The sequence below is a fragment of the Parasteatoda tepidariorum genome, chromosome X2 (assembly GCF_043381705.1).
Source record: "Parasteatoda tepidariorum isolate YZ-2023 chromosome X2, CAS_Ptep_4.0, whole genome shotgun sequence".
Lineage (NCBI taxonomy): Eukaryota > Metazoa > Arthropoda > Arachnida > Araneae > Theridiidae > Parasteatoda > Parasteatoda tepidariorum.
The window spans coordinates 3,676,773-3,702,281 of record NC_092215.1 but is presented as its reverse complement, the minus strand read 5'-3'; the positions used below and the strand labels follow the sequence as shown (position 1 = coordinate 3,702,281).

The 25,509-nt window shown below is 27.9% G+C and overlaps 1 protein-coding gene across 11 annotated transcripts in view; it reads left to right on the top strand.

The window, feature by feature from the left end:
- The window catches only part of LOC107457035 (Translation factor waclaw), a 60,346-nt gene extending 35,260 nt beyond the window's left edge, over positions 1 to 25,086 (top strand). For all 11 annotated transcript variants that reach the window (XM_043039832.2, XM_043039829.2, XM_043039830.2 and 8 more), the window contains 9 exons: positions 602 to 731; positions 9,126 to 9,235; positions 11,047 to 11,174; positions 12,962 to 13,032; positions 13,117 to 13,218; positions 15,764 to 15,897; positions 17,378 to 17,423; positions 18,626 to 18,838; positions 24,927 to 25,086. In XM_043039832.2, coding sequence (XP_042895766.1) covers positions 602 to 731; positions 9,126 to 9,235; positions 11,047 to 11,174; positions 12,962 to 13,032; positions 13,117 to 13,218; positions 15,764 to 15,897; positions 17,378 to 17,423; positions 18,626 to 18,838; positions 24,927 to 25,052 — 1,060 coding nt within the window. In that variant the 3' untranslated portion in view covers positions 25,053 to 25,086. The remainder of the gene's footprint in view (positions 1 to 601; positions 732 to 9,125; positions 9,236 to 11,046; positions 11,175 to 12,961; positions 13,033 to 13,116; positions 13,219 to 15,763; positions 15,898 to 17,377; positions 17,424 to 18,625; positions 18,839 to 24,926) is intronic.
- Positions 25,087 to 25,509: the final 423 nt, after the last annotated feature.

Genomic DNA, 25,509 nt, shown 5'->3' with positions numbered 1-25,509 from the left:
TATTGTTTTCTAAACTATTATAATGTGAAATTATAACCAAAACATTTTAAATTTTTTAAAACTTTTTTATAGTTATAATCTAAAGTAAAAAAAAAAAAACTGTTCTTATGACTAAATAACTTCATCTGACTCTACTGCTGAAAATAAGATATGGAAACTCTTTTTAATTGAATCAATGTATTGAGGATTAATTTTCACTTTTAACCACACCAATAATGTTGAATTTCTTTTCTATTTTGCAAATTCTTTTAGCTTCAAGCAAAACTTGTAGATAATGCTAACCTATATTTGCCTTTTTATACTACAAAGATTCAACAATACACAGATTATTATTAGAAATTTAATTGACTTAGTCATATTTCTAAATTTTCCAATTGCAATTTTTTTTTGTGTGTGTCAAATGCATCGTTTTAGTATTAAGAACTGTGTAGAGATGTCTTTAACTCACAAGAAAATTAATTTTGTGTTTTTTTCCCTGTGAAAAAAATATAAATACAAAATTTGTTAGTGTGGCAAAAAGTTTTAATTTGGATTATAAACTGCATTGTCTGTGCATGTGATAAATAAAACAAAAGGTAATTTTTAAAAACCTTTTTTATAGGTTTGCAGGACAAGCTGGCTACTTTAGGGCTAATATAAAAAATCCTAATGATGCCAAAGTCGGAGACACTTGGTTTAAATCTGATACTAATGTTGAAAAACTTCCTGTTATTGCTGATTCTAAGCCTATGGTAGAATTATTATTGTAAAATTTTGTAACAGTTCGAATTATTTATTATTTTGCTAGTTCTACTGCATATTAGTTTTGATACAATAATCTCCATTTAAATTAATTTCTGATAAACTAAAGTTTTTTCTTTAATATTATTTTGGTTATCTTGGTTATGTTTCTAAATGAAATCCGTTAGCCCTTTAATTGTCAATCAAGATTTGGTTGCTTTCTGTTATAACAAATTGATTTTCCTCTATGTTAATCAACCAAAAAGTATTGAAAAGGAAATTTTTGTTGAATATACCATGCAAAAAATGGTCATCTTAATGTCAACAATTCAGCAGTATAGAAATTCAGCCCGCATACATCACTATAAAATTTGCATATGTACGTTCATGTGACATCTGGACTTCCCCTGGCATTTTTATGATATCCGTTTAAATGACATTGGAATTTGACGTATTGATATCCATACCATTGACTGCATTATTCCAACACTAGCAATGAATGGATGAGTTAATTCTTTACAATCTTAACATTTGACTTTTACATCTTTTGGTAATTTTGTGGTTTATAATTCAAATTTATGAATATATGAGGGTTACTCTGAAATTTTTGAGATACACGCAGACGAGAATTTACGAATTAAAAATAATGGTTTAATTTTAAAATACAAAGTATTTTAACACAGCAGACTATTTTTTATTGACTTACTTCAACTTGTTTAACGTAAAATAAATTTTTAACAGAAGAGAAAATAGAGTTGACGCAAGAACATTTTTGCACTATGATTTTCTACGATTTTAAGGCAGGATTAAATCAAGAAGAATGCGTTTAGCGGTTACAATTAGCGTTTGGTGATGAATCTCCAGCTCGTGCTACCGTATTCAGATGCTTTAAAGAATTTAGCAGAGGTCACAATTTTCTTCAGGATGAAGAACGCACAGGAAGGTCACCGTCAGCAGTAATCCCGGATAATGTGTCTGCCTTACGAAAACTGTTAAAGGATGATAATCGCTGTACCTATCAAATTATACAGAAGAAACTTAACATTGGATCCGCAGCCTTACACAAAATTATTCATGAAGAATTACATATGAAAAAAGTAGTTCGCCATTGGGTTCCCCATAATCTAACTGAGCACCAAAAAGAGGGGCTTGTCAGACTCAGTAAAGAAATTCCTAAATTGGTAAATGATGGTGGCCATCGCATCATTTCTAAAATTGTAACTGGTGATGAAACTTTCATACCGTTCTTTGACGTTCCAACGCATCAAGAAAGCAGAGTATGGGTCTTTGAAGATGATCCCACTTCGATAATGGTAAAAAGACAACACGCACTGAAAAAAGTGATGTATGCCGCTTTCTTCAGATGCACGGGATTGGTCAAAGCCATCAAGTTGGTAGGACAGAAGACAGTGACAGCAAACTGGGATAGCACTAAATGTTTTCCAGAAATTCTACAAGAAGTGAATGTTAGGGGACTAATGCTTCACCGTGACAATGCATCTTCACATACAGCTGGATTAACAGTTGAGTTTCTTAAACAAAAACAAATTAAAGTGATAGAACATCCGCCGTATTCACCTGATCTAGCCATGTGTGACTTTTGGTCATTCTTTAATCTAAAAAAGAACTTACGTGGACGTCATTTTCATTCAGAAGAAGAGATTGATGTGGCTATAAATGCATTTTTTTCATCTTTTCCAAGAAATGAATGGCTTGTGGCATTTAATCTGTTTAAAATTCTACTACAAAAGTGCATTGATGCTGGAGGAGACTACTTTGAACACACCTAAAATTTTGTAAGTGTAACTTTAAAAACCTAGTTGTATCTCAAAAATTTCAGAGTGATCCTCGTAAATGCAAAAATAATTGAAAATCCTATTTGGTAAATTATTGTAGAGAAACAATTTCACTATATATATATTTTTTGTGTAAAAGCTCCATTTTGAATAATAAAAACCTATCTTAAGTTTTATGAAATTTTATGCAAGTAAACAGTAAAGAAGTATAATGAGACCAATAAACAAACCTATTGCTATTGTGCAAATGTGCGCAAAATATTTTGTAACGATATTACTTTAGGTAAACAATATAAATAAAATAAAATTGTATGCAAATAAATAGTAAGGAAGTTAATGAAAAAGTAAGATTATTTGGGAGTTTTTTTTATAAGGTGGTTTAATGTCAATATCTTCTTTGCGATGTAGCTGTTGACTGTTTTTTCCCCTCCTGAAAATTTCATTAGATATGCCTTCTTCAAATTTTTTAAGGTATCGGAAACATAAAATTTATTTAAGTTTACACACTTAAAAAAAAAGAATTTTTAATACAATTTCTGGCTCTATCAAAATTCATCTAGAATTTGTTGTAATAACAACAGATATATTGAAACTCCTTTGAATGTTTAACATTAGATCTCTTGATTTTATAGATAAAAATATTTACTGCCTTCAAAATGAAATTACAATAAAATAAAAACTATGCACTCATGTTCTGTTTTAGTCTCCTGATTTTAATCATCTATAATTTTGACTGCATTAAACACATTTAGAAATGTAATGTCATAACTCTTTAATTGACTTTTTTCACTAATTGTTGATCTCCTACAAATTTTAGGTTGCATCTTAAAAATTTCTTCCTTGATGTCACTATGTTATGACTATGGAAAAAATATGTTGGGAAGGGAAATTTTTGACAAATTTTAAAGATGATGATCAAGGTCATGATACTTTAAGGTTTAAAATACCCACCAATCTTTATTAAATACAATTCTATGTTAATCATTTAAATTATTATTTGTGTGTTGATGTTCAAAAATGTTAAAGTCTATCTAAAAAAATATCTTACATGTATGCAGGATTTGTTGATTTAAATCAGCTTGATTTAATTCAAATGATTTTTTAAAAAAAATCATTGATTTAAATCAACTAATTTTTTTTATCTATATATATTGATTTTAAAAGTTAAAAAACAGTGTTTTAAATTTTTGATACTTTTATTATTTTCTTTTCTTAGTATTAAAATTTAATTTAAATAAATTGCTGCATTAATTAATTTTAGTTAAAGAAATTACTTTCTTGGTGTGTGTCAAATTCCAACACATTTGAAATTACATTTTTAAAAATCTTTTGATTCTTGAGATTGAAAGTACAGATTAAAGTAAACATTTAATGCTGTCTTAATATAGACTTGCATAGCTGTAGAAAGTAATTAAGAAACATGAATTTTTAAAAAAAAAAAAAGTGCAAATAATATTAATTAAAATTCTACCTTTTAATTGAAAAAGTAGAGAATTAAAATCTACATTATATTTTATTGGTCGAAAATATATATTTCTGAAGCTTGAGGTTATATTAAAAAGAAATTACCCTAATATGCTAAAAATATAAAGAAAAAATGCTGATGAATTCAGATATTTTTTCCTGATATCGTTGCATTCTTCCTTTTCAAGTCTATTTGAAGCAGTAGGGTTATTAATTTTTTTTTCTTTCTTATAATATGTTTACAGTATCTTTGACTTTATCAGATTTTCTATGAAGAAATTTTGTAAAAAAAACTCCAATGAGTACATAGATTTTTTAAAAAAATTTCTTAGTTTAACTTATCTATTTTAAATGAGTATTTTAATACTATAAATATATGTAGATTAAATATTTATTTATTTTGTCATTTTAAAAATCAAGGGGAAAAAAAGAAATCACGATTTTAAATTAGAATTATGGTTTGCTAATTGAAACTTTGTTTTAACAGTTAAAGTACAGAGGCCTGTCCAAACCAAATTTACTGCCGTTTAGCGGTACCTTCACAAATTCAACTTTAGGAAAAACTGTAGAATAATTTCACAAAATACTTCTTCTAACATTTTATTTTTGTGTCTTGTAAGAAACGATAAATCCATATTTCTACCATATTTTCGTGTTGATTTTTTAATATAATTTTTAATTTTCACAAATTATGTCTACATTTTCACAAAATAGGTACCTTTCAGAAAAACAACCTAAACAGACCCCTGAAGTATTCTTTAAATTCTCTATTTCATCTAGTCTTTCAATTTCAGTCATGCATTTGTTCCAAAATGGTTGACATGCATTCAAAGCTCTGTATTATTGTATAACGAAAAATTATTTTAGTAAGTTAGAGCTTCTAAAATATTGTTATAATATAGTTTTAATGTTAATTTAATTTTGATTAAACATTTCTGAAGTTTTTTTAATCATAAATTAAAGTTCTTACAGTGTATTTGAATAAAAAAAAATCTGATTTAAATCAAAAAAATCTGATATAAATCAAAATAATCACGAACCTTGCATAAGTAAGGTATAAGGCATTACATAAGAGGAAAGCCAGAAATATCATTATTTTTATGTCACTGCATTCTAAGGAAGATAATTGTTTGTTAGAATTTATAGAGTACCTTATATTAAATGCTTCAAACATTTTAAATTTCGTTAAAAAATCAATTAAAATCACAAAAAAGTGTGATTTTCTTTGATCACTATCACGAAAATTTCTGTTTTCAGCATTTATAATTTTATCCTGCTTTGATTGTTTGTTTGGAAATTTTTTTATTGGTTTGGGAAAAAACAAAGGCTATAAAATTTGTACAACTTATCAGGAAAATTTTTAAGCTAAAAAAGGTTCTTGAAATTTTATCACCACAAATCTTTAGGCAAGAGCCTTGATGTTCTTGCAGAACCCAAACAGCTTCATGTCCATTTTCTTTACTTGTGAATGTGAGCTAATTGCATTTGTAATTGAAAAAATAAAAGTTGCAATGCAGGCAAGAGAAATTTAAAAGAAAAAAATTGGCTAAATATCTATTCTGATGATTTGTCAAAATTGCTTCCGATGATTTGTCAAAATTAATGATTTGTCAAAGCAAAATTGTCTAGGTTTTTCTGAGACGTGTGTGAAACATTTTTGTGAAAATTTAGACATAATTTGTGAAAATTAAAAATTATATTAAAAAATCAACACAAAAATTCTTCAATAATTCTTCAGAAGAATAATTCTTCAATAATTCTTCAATTCAGAGAGAAATGGGAAAAAAAGCAAATGAACTTTCTTTTTCTTTCTAAAAAAAGGCTGTAACTGTGATCGACACTACACCAGTTTACGAATCCTTAATGGAAGAACCAAATTTTCTCAGGCGAAAAATTTCAAAAGTTTTGTTCAGACTTCAATAATCAGGTTTTAAAAAATATTTTAACAAAGGTTATCAAGCCATGTCATCTTTCATATTTTCGGATTCAGCAATATTTTCGGTTTCTGCATGGAAGTACTATTTACGAGCAACAAGGAAATTTATTTGGTACACAAAGAGTTAAGCTTCAATTTTATAAAGAATGGGAGAAAAAAAGGAATTAACTAATACTAGTTAAAATTACCCTTAGCTACATTTTGAATATTGTTGATAAAATTTTATTCTAATTGACGTACTATCCAAATCAGAGATATAACTTAAAAGGAAGATAATTATAATGGTTTAGATTAAATAAAAGAAAAAAGATTGTCACAGTACAAAATTTTGAACTGTAGAAAATTAAAGGATTTTTATAGCAATTAGTATCTACGCTATGTGTAGTGATAGTAATCACTAAATAAATGAAAATTCAGTAATAAAAAATGAAGACTATTGTTTTCAAATATAAAATTTCTATTTTACTTATTGCGAGTTTTTTTTTTAGAAAAACTTGAATAATATTGCTCTAATAAACTTTATAAACGAGGAAGGTGAGAACCAAACAGCTATCATTTAAATATAAATTATAAAAAGTTAAAAACCTTATGGAAACAAACATTGCTTTACACAGGTATTCAAAAAAGATAGTTGAAGAGTGAACTACAAATTGAGTTTCATCAATCAAACTGTCAATACCCTGACTGACCACATAGAGCATGAATAATTCTCTTAACAACAAACGGAAAAAGAAGGGGGGAGACATTCCCTTTGTCTGACCCTCGCCGTTTGAGGTACCTCTCTGGTAAATTGTCTGCCCTTTTAAGAGTAAAACTATTTCACGTTAGCGCCACCAGAAGGGTTAATATATATTATTTCTCATGCATGAAAGTCATTCTTTTGAAATATATATTTTCACTTAGTTTCATTTTTATGATGCTTTAACTGAAAATCTATTGTGTGATAATTATCATATACAGTGTAACGTCCCGTATCCGGACGTCCCTTTCCCGGACGTCCCTTTCCCGGAAGGGTCGATTTCCCGGACACTTTTAAACAATCAAAATAAACAAACATCTCTCCATCTTCTCCTTTCCTAAAAAAAAAAAAAGGTCTTTTGACACATTTTTTCTTTTTCTAGCTTGCACTGAACCTCTGTTTTATGCATCGAACCCATAAATCACCAGAAAGGGGAAGTGCAGATCTACCAAAGCAATTGAGTGACCGTTAGTGACGCTCCTCGCTTGGAATGTATTAAAAAGGAGATTTGTTTTCAAAAGACCACAACTGAATCTCCTCCCCCTCCTTTCCCATGCAGGTGGCTAGTAAAAGAGACATTTCCTGGAACCTTTTTATTGAAAGAAGAAATACTGTGGAAAAGGGTAAACGGGGCAAGCGTTAAGGTGGAGAGGGAGTCGAAATGGAAAATTTGAATAGGTCTAAAAGGATACACATCCTTGAGAAACGAAACATTCGTTCTTCCCCATACCATGTAATATTTAGGAGGCGGGGGAAAAGGGGGTAACGTTCTTTCTTTAGCAGATTCTTTCAGTCATAGAAGAAAAAATAAAGAGAACCCAATCAGCGTGCCCCGCCTTTATGCTTGATTGATAGCCAATGATTGGAGAGAAAACAATAATTTGTTACTTCCCCACCCTCAACTTAAATGATCTCCTCTTTACCCTTATTTTCTTTCACAAATAAGGAGGAAATGAATTCTTCTCCTCCACCTACCCACCTTAATGAATGACAGGAATTTCCCTTTCTTGCTTGAATCATTCTGGTTAAAAATGGCGGATTATTATTTTCATTTGTCAATTTCTTTTCGTTTTCTATATTTTAAGCAATAATATTTTTTCCCAATATTTAATATTTTATTGATTAGATATTCTATTACTAAAACATTATTCCCCTTAAAAATAATGTTTATTTATTTTTTGCTTCTGAGATTTAGATCATTTTAAGCTTTGTTCCAGAATGACATGAATTTCCTCTTCCTGCTTGAATCGTTCTAGTTCAAAATGGCGGATTAATATTTTCATAACTGTTAAATTTTTTTCGTTTTCCATATTTTCAGCAATAATATTTTTTTTCTAATATTTTATATTTGATTGATTAGATATTCTAATGCTAAAACATTATTCCCCTTAAAAATAATGTTTATTTATTTTTTGCTTCTTAGATTCAGATCGTTTATTAAATCATTTTAAGCTTTGTTTACCTTGGGGGTCTATTATACGGAAAAATCTATTATACGGACTTCTGGAAGTCCCACCGATTCCGGATACGCGACTTTACACTGTAATTGATTTTTTTAGGATCAATACTTTTTTATTTATTGATTATGTCGTTTTTCTAATATACATTCATTTAATCATATTAAAGTTTTAAATCCTTTTTTCTAAAAATTCTAGAATATCAATCAAATATTTCATTTTAATATTATTTTTGCCTTTGTGCCTATTATACCTTTTACATGAATAAAACGAAAACTCTACCAAATACTACAGAAACCTTTCTTGGCAATTAAGGAAAAACCTTACTAAATGCTGACATCCCTGTTATACATCTAATTAATAAAATGTTGATCCCAATACTGTGGTGCTTACATGTTTTGACATCAGTTGTGATATTACTATTGTGCTAGAATTGTTGACATTAATGGTGGTATCATTAAAGTAGTATTGACATATGTTGTTGTCATGGTGAATTAATGATTTTATTCATGTCAATGGTGATGTCATTATTAAAAGTTTTATATTGATATCAGTACAATTTTGTATTGATTTGTGGTGACCATTTTTTGCAGGGTTGTCTAACATCTCAACATTTGAGTAAGTTAATATGATTTCTGCATTTAAGCTTAGTATGATGGAATGTTGATAAATAGTCCTAAATTATTTCAGAAACTCTTCTAAAGAATAATTAAGAATTAAGCAAATGATATTTACATAAATATCTATATTTTGAATGCATTTTATAGACAACTAGTCAAAATGTATTGTTTCTGAATTGGGACATAAATAAATATTTGACTCACTGTCTACTTTTTTATTGCTTAACTGAAGTTTGAGTTATTTTACAAAGGAATTCAATTAATAGATTCTGTGACATCTTTTTTTTATTGCATAACATAAAGAAGCTTTTTTGTACTTTGCAGAAATAACTCGTTACTACCTTTTAAAATGTTTGATTGTTTGTTTAATTAGCATTACACTTTCTCTTTTAGGTTTTCGCTGGAATATTTCCATCTGATCAATCTGAATTGCAGGATTTAGGAAAATCTATTCAAAAATTGACTTTAAATGATTCAAGTGTTACAGTTTCTTTAGATAGCAGGTGCATATTTAACATCAATATATCTACTTTGCAAGATCAAATAATATTGAAGTTTTAAAATGCATTAAATAAAATTTATTATCGTTAAAAAATTATTGTAATGAGTACTTATTCGTTTATGGCGTGATACTAGGTGAGGGAAAGCAACTTCTATTAATTTCTTGAAAGTTTGTTTTTAGTTGTTTGCATTGATAGGATAATTTTTAACGTAGATGATAACCTTTTACAAAAAGTGACATTTATAGATTTTGCATTAATCCACAGACATATCTGGTGTATGTGTGTGCATTTATGTATACAGTGTAACGTCCCATATCCGGACGTCCCTTTCCCGGAAGGGTCGATTTCCCGGACACTTTTTAACAATCAAAATAAACAAACATCTCCCCATCTTCCCCTTTCCTTAAAAAAAAAAAGATCTTTTGACACATTTTCTTTTTTCTAGCTTGCACTGAACCTCTGATTCATGCATCGAACCCATAAATCACCAGAAAGGGGAAGTGAAGATCTACTAACACCATTGAGTGACTGTTAGTGACACTCCTCCCTTGGAATGTAGGAAAAAGAGGGAGATTTGTTTTCAAAAGACCGCAACTGAGTCCCCTCCCCCTTCCTTTCCCATGCAGGTGGCTAGTGAAAGAGGCATTTCCTGGAATCTTTTTATTGAAAGAAGAAATACTGTGGAAAAGGGTAAACGGGGCAAGCGTTAAGGTGGGTGGGGGGAGTCAGAATGGAAAATTTGAATAGGTCTAAAAGGATACACGTCCTTGAGAAACAAAACATTCATTCTTCCCCATACCATGTAATATTTAGGAGGCGGGGGGGGGGAAGGGGGTAACATTCTTTCTTTAGCAGATTCTTTCAGTCATAAAAGAAAAAATAAAGAGAACCCGATCCGCGTGTCCCGCCTTTATGCTTGATTGATAGCCAATAATAGGAGTGAAAACAATAATTTGTTACTTCCCCACCCTCAACTTAAATGATCTCCTCTTTACACTTATTTTCTTTCACAAATAAGGAGGAAATGAATTTTTCTCCTCCATCTACCCACCTTAATGAATGACGGGAATTTCCCTTTCTTGCTTGAATCATTCTAGTTAAAAATGGCGGATTATTATTTTCATATGTCAATTTTTTTTANTTTTCATATCACCATTACAATACAAATATAGCAAACACATTGAAAAACTATGGGACCATTTATAAATCAGTCACATTAAAAATAAATTTAAATATAGCACATGACAGGATATTTTTTAAGTAAATATAGTACTAAATATAGTAACAAGAAGCATAAATGAGCTTTCATAAGGAATAATATAAATATATAAAAGGAGCTTGCAATAATAAATTGTTCAAACTCTCTAGGCAATAAATTACAAATTTTAGTTTAGTTGAGAAATAAATTCTTAGCAACAATGATGTGCATAATAAGTATATTATGAAATAACCAATAGAAACAAACTGTAATTTTGCACATTTTAGGAACAATTAGATTTTAATGTAATAACTGAACAGACTATAAACAAAATAGTTTACGTTTATAGGGAATTCCAGGCGCAGTAACAATGACTTCAGTATTGAATTCTTGTTGCAGCCTCTGACAAAATACTTCCATATGTAAAAGGCCAAGAAAGCCTAATCTCCAACCTTTACCTAAAGCAGCACTAAGAATAGAAGAATAGAAAATAAAAATTTTAATAGACAGTACTCACATTGATATATATCATGTATATATATATATATACATGATATATATCAATGTGAGTACTGTCTATTAAAATTTTTATTTTCTATTCTTCTATTCTTAGTGCTGCTTTAGGTAAAGGTTGGAGATTAGGCTTTCTTGGCCTTTTACATATGGAAGTATTTTGTCAGAGGCTGCAACAAGAATTCAATACTGAAGTCATTGTTACTGCGCCTGGAATTCCCTATAAACGTAAACTATTTTGTTTATAGTTTGTTCAGTTATTACATTAAAATCTAATTGTTCCTAAAATGTGCAAAATTACAGTTTGTTTCTATTGGTTATTTCATAATATACTTATTATGCACATCATTGTTGCCAAGAATTTATTTCTCAACTAAACTAAAATTTGTAATTTATTGCCTAGAGAGTTTGAACAATTTATTATTGCAAGCTCCTTTTATATATTTATATTATTCCTTATGAAAGCTCATTTATGCTTCTTGTTACTATATTTAGTACTATATTTACTTAAAAAATATCCTGTCATGTGCTATATTTAAATTTATTTTTAATGTGACTAATTTATAAATGGTCCCATAGTTTTTCAATGTGTTTGCTATATTTGTATTGTAATGGAGATATGAAAAATTTTCTACTTTTCTCACAAATTTTAATATATATATATATATATATATATATACAACAAAATAAATAAATACAAGAAAACACGAAGAAAGTTAAGAAAAACAATAAGTTTCAATTTATTGCCCATAAGCTGCAAGTAAAAAGAAAGTTAAGAAAAACAGTAAGTTTCAATTTATTGCGCATAAGCTGCAAGTAAACAGAACTCATTAGATAAGTTCAAAATGAAGATAAAACAAATTAAAATTATAGACATATGAAAAAAGGGGGGGAAATAATAATGAAGAAATAATAATAACAAACAACTGATTAATATATCGTGTGAACAGATGAAAAGATTATATCCTTTATTTTCCGTTTTTTTAAAAAAAATTTAATCTTTTTTTAAATTTTTTTATTTGTTTTTTTTTCATTATTATTTCCCTCCCCCTTTTTTTCATATGTCTATAATTTTCCTTTGTTTTATCTTCATTTTGAATTTATCACTTGATTATATTTGAACTTTATATAATCATTTGAACTATATATATATATGTGTGTGTGTGTTCTACACAAATGTTCTACTTCATTCTCAAAATATTTTATACCAGATATAGAAAATGTTAATGAATGGGGCAATTTTAACCATTATTTCAAAATTTATTTAAGTGTACCAATTATTAAAAATTTACCAAAATGTTTGTATGCCTGAAGTGTTTGCTTTAGCTTTAATCTCTTCTTGTGGGAGTCGCATCTCATGTGCTCTGCGTTTCTGTGCCCGTGTGGTCAGCGTCGCATGCAATGCGGCGAAGAAAAAATTTGCATTATTGAAATTAAATTCCTCGCTTTGTACATGACTTTTTAAATCCCGTGATTATTTTTGTATTTCTGAATATTCCTAAGAGATAGCACAACTAGTCCCACTTTCCATACAATTTTCACTGTGAGATTTTCTGCCATGAACTGAAATCAAAATCATTTTGTTCTTTCTGTTCATTAGTGTTAAAATTTTTTGTTAGTATTAAAATTATTTCATTTCATTGGTATTAAAAGTAATTATTAATAGTAATTAAAAGTAATTATTATTAATAGTAATTAAAATTAATTTGATTAGTATTAAAATAAGTTTTGCAACATAATTTTTATCTAATTTTAAAAATTATTTTATTCAGATATTGATCTTAAGCACATTAAAGCCATAAAGTTAAGGATCTAATTAAATATTGTAAAAAAGTTTCTCTGAAAAAAAGAGTAAAGTTTTTTATAAAGTTTTAAAACAGGATGTGAGTAATTATCTGAGTTTAAGTTAGGGATCTAAAATTTTATTTACACCAGAATTCTTCTAGATATTTTTTTTTATGTCATTCAATGTGTGCATTATTTTACAACTTAATAAAATGTAATTTTTCTTTTAGTCAAAATAAAGGGACAAAATAATATTAAAACCTATTGTGGGGAAGAAATTATTGTATCAAATCCAAATGAGGTTATATATGCTATTTTATTATTAGTTTAGTAATTTTAAATTCATTCACATTTTGAAAATGTTTATTTTTTATTATTTTTATAGTTTCCACCTCCTGAAATAATTGAAGAATATTTTGAGCCAATGGTACTGGGAACAATAATTACTCCTTCAGACTATTATAGTGCTGTTTTAAAAATGTGCTTGGTATGAAAAATTCAAATTTTATTTTTAATATAACTCAATAACATAACTTCAATTTTTGTACATGGATGCAACTGTGTCAATGAAAACTTCCACTTCATAAAATAACTGGTATCAGGTTATTAACAGTAACTGTTGCAGCTTTGTCAAGTAAATCTTCGATTGCAATGTATTTCTCCTCTAATGTATCCTCTCTCTGTAATTACCAAAATAAGCTTTCATAATATGCTTTCAAAATGTTTTTATGAGGAAAAATTATAGAAAATAAAAACATTTGGGGACAAAAAAATTGTAACAAATTAATTAAATACTTGTAATTAAATATTATAACAAAAAAAAAACATGTGACAAAAAAATGTCTCATATGTTTTTGAATGATTATTATGCTATAAGAGAGCACTGTGAAAGTTTATGAAACAATTGGAAAAGCACTATGCTACAAACCTCAAAGGATTTTCTAAAATTGCTGAATTCTAAAGGACAGAAACCAGTTCATCAGATGATTGTAAAAGTTTTTGTCTGACTTTAATTGCATGAAAAAACTGATATTATGCATGTCTGAGATTATTGAAGAATGTTGCCAGCAAATAACAATAGAAAACCATTTCTTGCATGCAACTCTAAAAGCATAAACACTACGAATTCTTTTTTTAGAATTTCAGAATTTCATATTCTCCGTTTCTTACAAATATTTGAATGGTAGGAAAAGATGAAAACTGTTCTTACACCTTCCTTTAATGAACACAATTTCTAAAAAAAATAAGGCAGTTCTAAAAGAGGTAGTTATAAAAAATGATTATTGATGAATAAGTTGAAGTACTGTTGAACTCATTTTGTTTTTAAATTCGGCACAGATTTTTACATTTACAGGATATATGTGTGAGACAACACTTATTTTGAGATGCTTATTTTTAGATGAAAGCATGAAATGTAGAAGTAAATTTCACTAGCAATTAATGATACACAATAATTATATCATTTAAAGAAAGCTTGGTTTTTAAGGTCTCTGTCTCTTAAATTTCATATTACTACTTTGTAAATGAAATAATTTATTTTGTTATTTTATTATTTAATTGTTGTGACACTTAGACAGCATGACAACTAGTGACCCGAATTTGACCATAGTTTGTCACACTGTTTAAATGTTGCAACAATTAAATAATAAGATATAGAATAAATTACAACTATATACATTTTATTTACGAAGTAGTACTATTCTATTTAAGAGTCTCCGACATTAAAAACCAAGCTTACTTCCAGCGATATAATTATTGTATATCATTAGTTGCTAACAAAATTTACTTCTATATTTTATGCTTATGTTATGCCTATTCCAATCAATTTCTTGTGGTTGATTGTGATAACAATCATTAATCCCAGAACAGTTAAGTTCAATTTATCTGTTTTGGATTAACATGTAAATGTGATGTAGTAAAAGTCATTTCTCTACCAGAGTGTGATTCATTCACTGAAGATTCTCTTTCTTTAAATTGTTTTGTCTTTCAAATGCTCTTGTTTTGATAAAATTTTGCAATATATTTCTAGCATGTACAGCATGACACTAAAATGCAAAGTTTATCTTTTTTTTGTCTTCATCTTCTTTTGATGTTTCAATTTTTAAAACTAAATAATATTAAAAATGTCACACTTTTTGAGAAATACTATAACCATTTTTTGATTATCCTGCATATTCAATGAAATGAATTAAAGGAGTGTTAGTGTATCTAGAAACTGATTATCTTTCCATAGAATTACAAAATAAAATTGTGGAAAACACCATGTGGGTGAAAAAGATTTTTTACTAAAAGAATATTTCTAAAGTATGTGAGAAATTATTCAATATTTAATGAAGTTTTGTAGCAAATTTATTTCAAGAAGAATTCATTTCAATCTTCGCTGCCAGATTCCAACAATGAAACATAAAAGTGACTGTTTCTAGCTTTTTGAGGATTATCAGCAATGAAATTCAAGGAATTTTGTTAAGTATTTAGAATATGCTCTAGAGATCATCACACACATGTGCTGATTTTACTAACACAAAATTACTTTAGTTAAGTGATCATACACTAAATTACTTTAGCTAAAGATATATTTTTGAAATGGATTTAAAACTCTGTTTTGAAGCTCTTTCTTTAATTCCAGACTCTCTTTTTTGCTTCATTGTGACCCTTTATACCTTGACCATAACAATATTATAGAAGCATAGATTGAGATGAAGCTTCATCTTCTGACTGGAAATTCGAAGAATTTTTAAGGTTACTTTCTCCTTTAATGATTTTCTTGACTTGGTGTGTCATAGGTATTTAATTGCTTGCTAGGATGCCAAAAAATGAGTAAATAAAAAGAATATTTGAAAGCATTTATAAGAGTTAATTAGATTAGATTAAAATAAAAGAGTTAGGTATTACTAAAAGAAGCACTAAACTTGATACTCATTTTGTTTGATAATATATGAAACCATTGCTTACTGTAGCATTCAAATAAATTATTGTTTTTTCTAATTTACTTATTTTCTGACTTAAACTAACTTTTTTTTCTTTTAATTCAGAATAGAAGAGGAGAGCAAAAAAGTGCACAAAATATTGATGATCATACCATATTACTTACCTACAAATTTCCCATGAATGAAATCATTGTAGACTTTTTTGATGAGTTAAAACAGATTTCATCAGGTTTTGCAAGGTCTTTTGATTTTTTTATTAATTGCATTTCTTTTCAGTTACTTTTCTTCTTTTATTTCATTCTCTTAAATTAATCCTTTTTTTAATATTGAGATCTGATTTGAATAAATTGTGAGATACCAATTTTAACTTTTGATCATAGAACAGGATAAATTATTTTTCTTACCTTCATCTTATAGCATGTTTGATAACTACTTATTTAATTTTTGACCTTTTATACCACTAGTTATGTGTTATCTAAAATTAAAATTCTGATTAGCATTATCAAAAATTTATTATTCAATCATATATAATGTTAGAACTATATTGTTGGAAACCACTTACGTTTAGGAGTTATGCTCTAACATCAAATTTAAACTAGTCAAAGCAATCAAAAGAGTAAAAAACATGTGAAATAAATGTTACAAATAATTTGAGTACATAGGCATTGTGTCTGAAATCTATCCTTGTGCACTTATCGTATTCACATAAAATGTTTGCTAAATGATCTTTAAATTATTATTTTAACACTTAGCGACCATGAGACACGTATGTTGTGTTTCAGTTAAATTTTTTTCAACATTGTCGAAGCTAACGGGTTAATTTAACTATTAGCCTTTCTTATTTGTATGTGTTATTATGTTTTCTGTTATTATGTATGTGTTTTTAGCACTTTTTGCATTGCACAGTCGCATAAATTTCCTTATCAGCGATTTTAGGAACTAATTTTTTTTTCACAGAAATTTAGTATATTATGGCGTGCAGAGATTCAAAAATTACAGATTGTTGTGGCCATCTTTCACATGGGAGAATGCTCCCTTGATATAATCTTGCAATAATAACTAGAGGTTGCTGTTTATACAACTTATAACTTTTTTGGGTTCTATACCAATTAATATGTTTATTAAACTGTTGATTTGTGCTTGTCATGTGTATTAAGACTTATATTAAAAAAAGAGGAAAAATACCACATCCTGATCAGGGTTGGCAGGTTTTTGACATGTGACAGTTTTTGACAGTTTAAACCATGGTTNAACCCAACTCTGATCCTGATCTAAGCAATATCTGACATGAATAGTTATAAAGCACATATGAACTTTTAAACCAATTGTCACTATTATGCTGTAATTATCACAAGTGTAAGAATTGACTTAAATTCAATTGAAGCAACTTTTTGAAAAAATATACTTATACATAAAAATGATTTAAATACTTAGGAAAAGGAAACTGAGCAACCTTTAAACTTTATGATTTTTGCTGAACGGAATAATATCAAGCATTTTTTCATTATTTTCTTTATTAGGTGAGAGGGGAAAATATTTTTTCATCAGTTTGTTTATGCTAATTAATTCCTATTTATAAGGTACATCAAAGTAGTATAAAATCACTAAAGGGTTTTCAGTGTGTTTAAGATCAGCCATGTATGAATCATGAAATAGATATTCAACAAAATTTTATACTATGGTTATTTATGATTCTTATTAAAAAAAAATTTTTTTCAGTTTTGATTATGAAGAAATAGGTTATGAATCAAGTGTTCTAAAAAAGGTAAAAAAAACTTGTCATAATTTTTTAATATTGATTTATGTCATAATTTTTTTTAAAAAAAAAAGCATACATTTTTGATTTGATTTCATGCTTTTTTGTAGGAAAAGGATATTAAAGTATCCTCTATATAATTTAATATTTATTCATTTTGCTTCATTTTGAGTTGGATTATGTTCTTTGATTACTTTATATATTTTCCACCTTACATTATTAACATTTGAAAAATGAAAATTTCTGATATACCAATTATTAGTCTTTTTAAACACCTGCTTTCTCTGATTATAAAACTGTTGAAGCTACACTAAAAAAAATTCAATTCTATACTGTTAGAATTGAATTTTTGTTTGTCACAAAAATATCTGTTTTTAAAATAGTTTTGAAAGTTGCAACAATACTAAAGAATATAATCAATTAAAATTCATTTGGGGAATTTAAACTACATCAGTTTACAGAGATTTTGAGAAGAATACTGCTTGCCATTTTACTTTTTTTGTAATTTGATACTGATATTCATAACAGTAACTAATCTTTTTTCAATTTTGCATTTGATAAAATTCATGATGTTGTAGATTTTTATTTTAAACTGTCATGATAATATCTAATATTATATATCATCCTAATAATAAATCTTGAATAGTTTATGGGTATGCATAACTAAAACATTCCTTATTTATATAAAGTTGTAACTGGAATTAAAAAAATATTTTTTTGTCCTAATCAAAATGACTTTTGCTGCAGAGATCTAAATGCTTTTATGAATTGTGTTTACAGAAATTTGGAATTAAACTATATCTAAGCTATTGCTACCTTGTATTGACTTAAAATAGTTTCTGTCATAAAATTTTGAAAATTCATTTGTCATAAACTTTTCTGTCAAATTTGAGCTTAAAAATGTCGTAACATTATAAACTTCTTTGAAATTTACATTTGAATCTAATTATTTTTGTGAGATAAAAATAATTTCTGAATAATTAATATTAATATACAGTTGGCACCTGGAAATGAATGACCAATTAAATTATCTCATCTAATTTGTTTCTTGCTTATTCACTTCAGGTTCAGCTAAGACATTTCATTATTTTTATATTCTGTTATTACCAACTATTGCAGCTCTGATATTTATAAAGTATAAATGTGAAGAGTAAAATGTGCAGTACAATTTCATGAGCAGTATATAATATAATGTAAACTTGCTTTTTCAGATAGATATATATTTAAATGGTAAAATTGTTGATGAGCTTTCCCATATTATTCATGCATCTAAAGTTGAACAAGTTGGAAGATCATTGTGTATGCGCTTAAAAGAATGCATTGAACCTCAGTTGTATGTAATAGCTATTCAAGCTTGTATTGGTGCAAAAGTTATTGCCCGAGAAAATATCAAAGCTTTGAAAAAGAATGTAACAGCAAAGCTAGTAAGTAAAACTTGAAATTCAGAAGAAAAAAACTTGTTTTATACTATTTTGTTCTATACTATCTTACAGAAGATAAGCATTTTAGTAAATCAATTCAATAAATACTTATTACTTGTTGTTACTTTCAAACAATGATTGATAACTTTGTATTTAAACTTATTATTGTATTAAAAAGCACTAAATTGTCATTATGAGGAGCTAGTGTTTGATTGGTGGCTTCTGCTTGAAACCCACCCAGCATTAAGTCTTTAAATACTAGCTTGCCTGGGGAATAAAGACAGTTGGTGCGTAATGCTGTTGACATTGCCACTATTATACTGTTGGCCACAAAATAGTTATGTTAATTAAATATTAAATCTAGTCTTTAAATATATCTTTTTTTACACAAAATATTTAACATGACATAATATATCATATAAATAATATATAAGGCTTAAAAATATGATATACAGTCAAACTTCGTTAATGTTAATTCAAAGGGGTACAGAAAATTTGTTTACGTTAAAAGTAGTTTACATTAGCAAACTACTTTTTGTGAAAATTTTTTGTTTAAAATTGTATAATATACACACATTTCCTGTTAATCTTTATCTGTTATCTATTTATGTTTTTTTAATCTTAAATGCCTATTATGACTATGTAGATTAACATGTATTTCATTTCGATAAATGTTTTTATTTTGCACTTTATATTAAATTAGTAATTTTTGCACACCTCATATTAAATATAACTAATTTCTTTAAAAATATAATTAAGTTATAAAGGAAGGAAAAAATATTGTACTGGTGAAATTCAAAAAGTTTACTTAATTTTAAAGTTCTACTTTTTTTTAAAATTCTGTAGAAGCTAATATAAAATTGCTGAAAAGTGACTAACTAATTGGAAATAACTGATTCATTGTTCAAAGAGAAGATCATTAATAAAATAATCAGTTATAGCTCACTGTTGTGGTCACACATGCTTTCCAAAAGTCTTTTAACTTATCAACTGTAACCAAAAAATAATTTAAATTTTCATTTTGCATTACAAAAGAGCAAACAGTTTTAATTGCTTCGTAAGCATCCATCAAAAGAAAGTAAATCAAAGTATTCGCTATTGAAATTTAAAATTTTTTTAAATTCCAAACGTTTTAACCTGTAAAAATGAAACTTTGTAATATCAATTTCACTGAGCGATCAAGGAGAGTCTGGAAGAAATGATCACCGATATTGAACAATCGGTCTTCATTTCTCAGGAAAACATGATTCTTTACATTCACACCCATCCACCGCCCCTACGAATTTACAGTGTTTCTGAAAAGTTGTATTGTTTTAATAATTGAAAAATAATTCTCGACATAACCTAATATCAACTATAAAAATAATGCTTCCTACCCTCTATCAGTTTTGGCAAATTCTAATATCAGTAAATAACAAATATATGTATGGATCACCCCTAGTAGTATTCTCTAATTAGTGAAGAAGCAGAGCTTGGCTGAGACATTTTTGAATGAAATTAATGAAATTGCCTTGGTGGTTAAAAATGTCTGCCAAGCAATAAGAAATGGTTGTTTTGCGAAGCTTATTTTCAGTGTTGAGATAGAGAATTTTGCATGAAATTTATCTAATATTTTTTATAAGCAAAACATCTGTAAACTCCTGATCTATATTTACTTCTGCTTTTTCTTTTTGCATTTTTTTCAAGATGGGTATAAAATTGTAGAAGATCAGATAAAATGGCCTTTCATTAAAATGACTTAGTCCAAGGGTTCCCAAAATTTACTATGTCCTGGTACTCCTAAGTACGACAGATAAGCATTATGCTTGTGGTATATCAACTCCATACCAGCCAACTTTTACGGTTTAGTCCTACAGTGTATGGTATTTTACCCGATCATAAGGGCAAGCATTAAAATTATATGGTTGCATATTTATTTACAGTTCTTAAGTTTTTTTTAAGAAGAAAAAATAAATAAAATTTACAATATTCTTATTGTTAATTAACAATAAGAATATTTTTAACTAACAATGTGCTTTTTTAAATCAAATTGTAAACTGGTTGGTTTCGGTAGCCAATCATGTGAAGTACAAACAATTGGTAACCAATGAGAGTGGATATGCGCCTCAACGAAATGAGCCAGTAAGACCTCTGATATATGGGATCATGTTACCAGCAATGAATGAATAAGCAATGCTAACTCATTTTAACCATAGGTTATGGAGTTTCTAGATTAAGAGCGCTTTTTGGTTATGGTGATGTTATTTGTGTTAATGATTTGGTGTGCATAGATTGTGGTATGATTTTGCTTTAAAATATGTAACTGTGCCTCATAAAGTTTACTTTCAGATATTTTTAGAATCTTATTCTAAAAGTTTTCCTTGAATAATTAAGTCTAACAAATCACAACACTATGTGTTTTGTAATGTTTGGATTCATACTAGATTTTAAAATAGCAGATGGTGGTAAGAACGATATAAATGATCATATACGTATGAAGAGACAAAGATTTAGCGGAATGTGTAAATGAAATTGAAAACATTAGCAAATATTTTGTGTCTGGAATTGATGGATGTAATAAAGACCGAAGTGTATTTTACGTTGTTCATTGAAGAGCACAATCAACCTATTAGTATCGCAAATCATGCGAGCCCATTATTTAGGAAAATGTTCCCTAAAAGGATGTTGCAAAAAAATCTGTTGCAGGACGAACAAAAACTGCTGCTTTTGTGCCAAAAATAGTCTATGTTAAAATTGCCACCATTGTTGAATCTCTTCAGAGACAAATGTTTGCTGTGGCAGCAAATAATGCAGCTGTACAATTTTATCCTATAATTGTTTCTTACTTCGACACAAAAGCCAACGAAGTCAAAGTATTGCTGCTTGCAGTTCTGACTTTAGATGCAAGTTCTACTGGACAGAACATCAGTAATTTGGTGTTAAATACTTTAAAATCAAAAAATTTTCCTTAGGAAAATAGCTTGGCATTTAGCTGCGATAATGTGTCGGTGATGGTTGGTGGTTTTGCTGCTGTATTTAACCCCTCGACATACGAAAACGTCTGGTAGACGTCATTTGTTTCTTATGTCAAAGCAATAATTGATGTGTCTTCAACACAGAGATGCCAACTTGCTCCGAACAGCAATTGAATATTTTAAAGTGGTTGTTTATAAATTGTGATTCTTGGTTTAATAAATTCAATTTAGTAGATTTTTATCCATCACTATTTCTAAATAATTGGTAGGCTTATGTAATTCACCACTTTATAGTAGTTATGTCATACTATACCTTTTAAAAATCAAGCGCAAATAGTCAAATATTTAAATAACTACAAACAAAATTTTAGTTTGTAGTTATTTACCATTTTTTAAAATTTATTTTTCGTGTCTGGAGCAGTTGGCATCTCTGTCAACATTCTGTAGCGAGTTGTGGTTTACAGTGCAATCAAAGATCATTTCTATATCAAGAAATTAATAATTCTGCACAGTTTAGAGTTTTGATGATATGTCGAGAGGTTAAGACAGCAAATCCAGAAATTTTTGTTGTTGACTGTCCTTGCCATTTACCACACATTGCTGCTGAAAGTGATGTTTCGGTTGATATTTTTTTTGATTTAGAGGTTTTATTTGGTGCTGATACATAATAATAATTTTGAAACATAGTTGCACAAGATCACTCTCTTTGAGTAGAAGCTTGGAACAATGGGATCCTCTGTGTAGTTTTTATAAGGATCAACTAAATTAAAAAACCAATTTCAATGGTTTTAATGACTACTCTATACCTTTAAAAAAAAATCAGTAAATGACGGCAAAGGAGAGAATGAAAATCTTTCTAAAAAGAAAAGACTTTTAGAAATAGAAAAATCTGTGAAGAAATTAAAGGTAGACTGTTGCTCAAATAATTCTTTGACAAAATCTTCTAAACAGGAATCAACTTTGACTAGGAAAGAACAAATGCTTTCATTTCTTTCATTGGGTATGTGTAAAACTTATTGTTTATTTTTAAATTACATTATCCCAGTTTTTAAAAACTCTTTAATTATCCTGCTAGCTAAGAATTCATACTTTGAATTCTTTCTAATTGGATTTATTAAAACACTAAGTTTCAAAATTGGTTTCAAGACTAGATGTTATTAAAGGCTCCTCTCTCATGGACATTAACTTTGTTTCAGAGAAGAATCATAAATTGGATGATATATTATAATTAGTAGTGCTGCTTCCAAATTAGTATCAGCCTTAAAAAGGCTTTTCTGTAGCAACAGTATTCAAGAAAAATATTTTATTACAGACTGCAACTGTATTTGGCAGAAATTTCCTTTGAATAGTAAGTTTTTATTGTCTGCTGAAGTAGCAGATACTGAAAAGTTTTGCACAAAATCATTCAAAGATGTAGATTTTTTTTAAAAAGAATTTCCATGAATGTGTTTTAGTGAAAATGCTGAAGAAACTGAAGGTATGAAGAGAGATAGACTTTTAGAAGAATTCAGTGATTTACAAATTACTGATTTACCTTCACAAGAAATAGAAATAGACAAGAAAAAATGGCATGTTGTTTCCAAAATAACATCCAAAGATGAATGTTTAAAAAATTATAGTAGGATAACAAAAATAATAGTGGCTATTTTAAGCATACCTCACGGCAATGCTGGGTGTGAGAGAGTATTCAGCATAGTTTTTAAAAAAATAGATCACAGTTTAGAAATTCTTTGCCTGATAAATCACTAAAGGACATTCTAATTTTCAAGACCACTCTGAAGAAATAAAGTAGAAATAATTAAAATATTCTTTCCTACCTGGTTGTATCTTTTTACCACACTTCGATACTGCGTCGCTTGTCTTCAAAAGAAAATGAACTTTAATAATAAAACATATTTAATAAGAAGAGGACGGACATAACATAAACGATCATCTTTCATCAAAGCTATAGAAATCAAACTGAAACAAAATAAAAACATTAATATTCATTCAGTCTGCACGCCATCTGTTGGCATTAAAGTTAATCTGTTTCACACTCAAACTGGATATTGTTATGAGCAGACCTTTGATAAAAAATTCTTAAAAGCAACTAAGTCTCCTGCATATGAACATTTAAAGCAAAAATTGTTTTTAATTAAGTCTAACGTTGATTTAATTTTTTCCTTTTTTTATTAATTTAGAAATTGAACTTTGAAATTGTGATTAAGTATTAGTATTTTTGCTGAAACAATTTTGTAATAAAAAAGTTATTCAAGATTTAAAAAGGGTTTTTATTATTGTTTTCAAAATGAAATTCTTTGTAAAAAATATATACAAAATTGACTAGTGTATTTTCATAGGTTTTATAAATTTAGTAACAAATAGTTCTAAATTTTGTGTAAAAATGTCCTCTAATAACACTTTCTGTGTAGCACTATATTGAGTAAAATACTTTCTCAGAATCGTAAGGTCATGCAGATTACAATGTTGGCAGGTATGCAATTCTAGTCATTGGAATGAGCCTAGTATAATTTCTCACATTATTTTATTAATTAATTATATTGATTTTCAAACAAAATAAATTTTTTGTTTCTAACAACCAATTTTTCATGTATAGTTTAAATAGATATGGAGTAGTTAGGATATTCAAAACACCCGTAAATTTTGCACTTAGAATGGTTTAATGGAAATACAATTTTTCACTTAGGATGGATTAATAAAAGTAGAATTTGCACTTTTTAGGATAGAACAGTAGAAATTCAGTTCATTGATTTCTCAATTCATTAATTTCTCAATTTAGTTATTTAAACTCAGCATCAAATTTGTTTAGATTGTTGCTATTCTGAACATTCATTTTAAAAACTGAACTAAAAGAAATAAGTAAGAAAATTGTGCTAGTTTTAATATATTGCAATTAATTAATTGATGTTGATTACCACTTTTAAATTTTTTGGTGTATGTCCCATCACTGAGCTTTAAAACATCATAAACTTTGGCGAGAATCAAGATCATGAGCCCTCATTTCTCTGTGTTTGCCAGACCAGGTTGTCACGGCATACACTTTCTTCAATCTTCATATATTGTTAAATAATTGTTTTTGCGATATACTTTGCATTTAGTATTTTACAAACTGTGTTTTTTTCTTTTCATTTTTATAGTATGGTGGTGATGTTACTCGTAGAATGAAACTTTTGCAGCGTCAAAAAGAAGGAAAGAAAGGACTCAGAATGGTTGGAAATGTTCCAATTCCTAGAAATGTTTTTATTAATATATTAAAAAAGTGAAGTTTTTATTAGACAATAAATTATTTTTCCTTTACACTTTTTCTGTATTACTTAATATTGAAACAAGTAATTATATTTTGTAAAAAGAAAAGAAAAAATATTTTTATCTCTTCGTGCTTGTGAAGTAAATCTTTCAATCAATTTTATTTAATAAATCCAATAATTTTTTTTAACCCAGGATTTACTTTTTAGCTGGAATTTTAAAGCCAAAAATCTAAAAATATGGTGGTTTATTGTGCCATATTTGGTTGCACTGAAAAATTTGTTAAGAGAGAACCTTATACATGTTACAGACAAGTTAATTCATCACTTTTTGGAATTATAATTGTTTTATTTATTACATAAATGAACTTTTGGAATGATATTTTTTCCCTTAAAACATCATATTAATCCTAATTCTTCCATTTTATTCATTCTAACATTCAAATGTATACTTTTAAGTTTATCTTACGAGTAA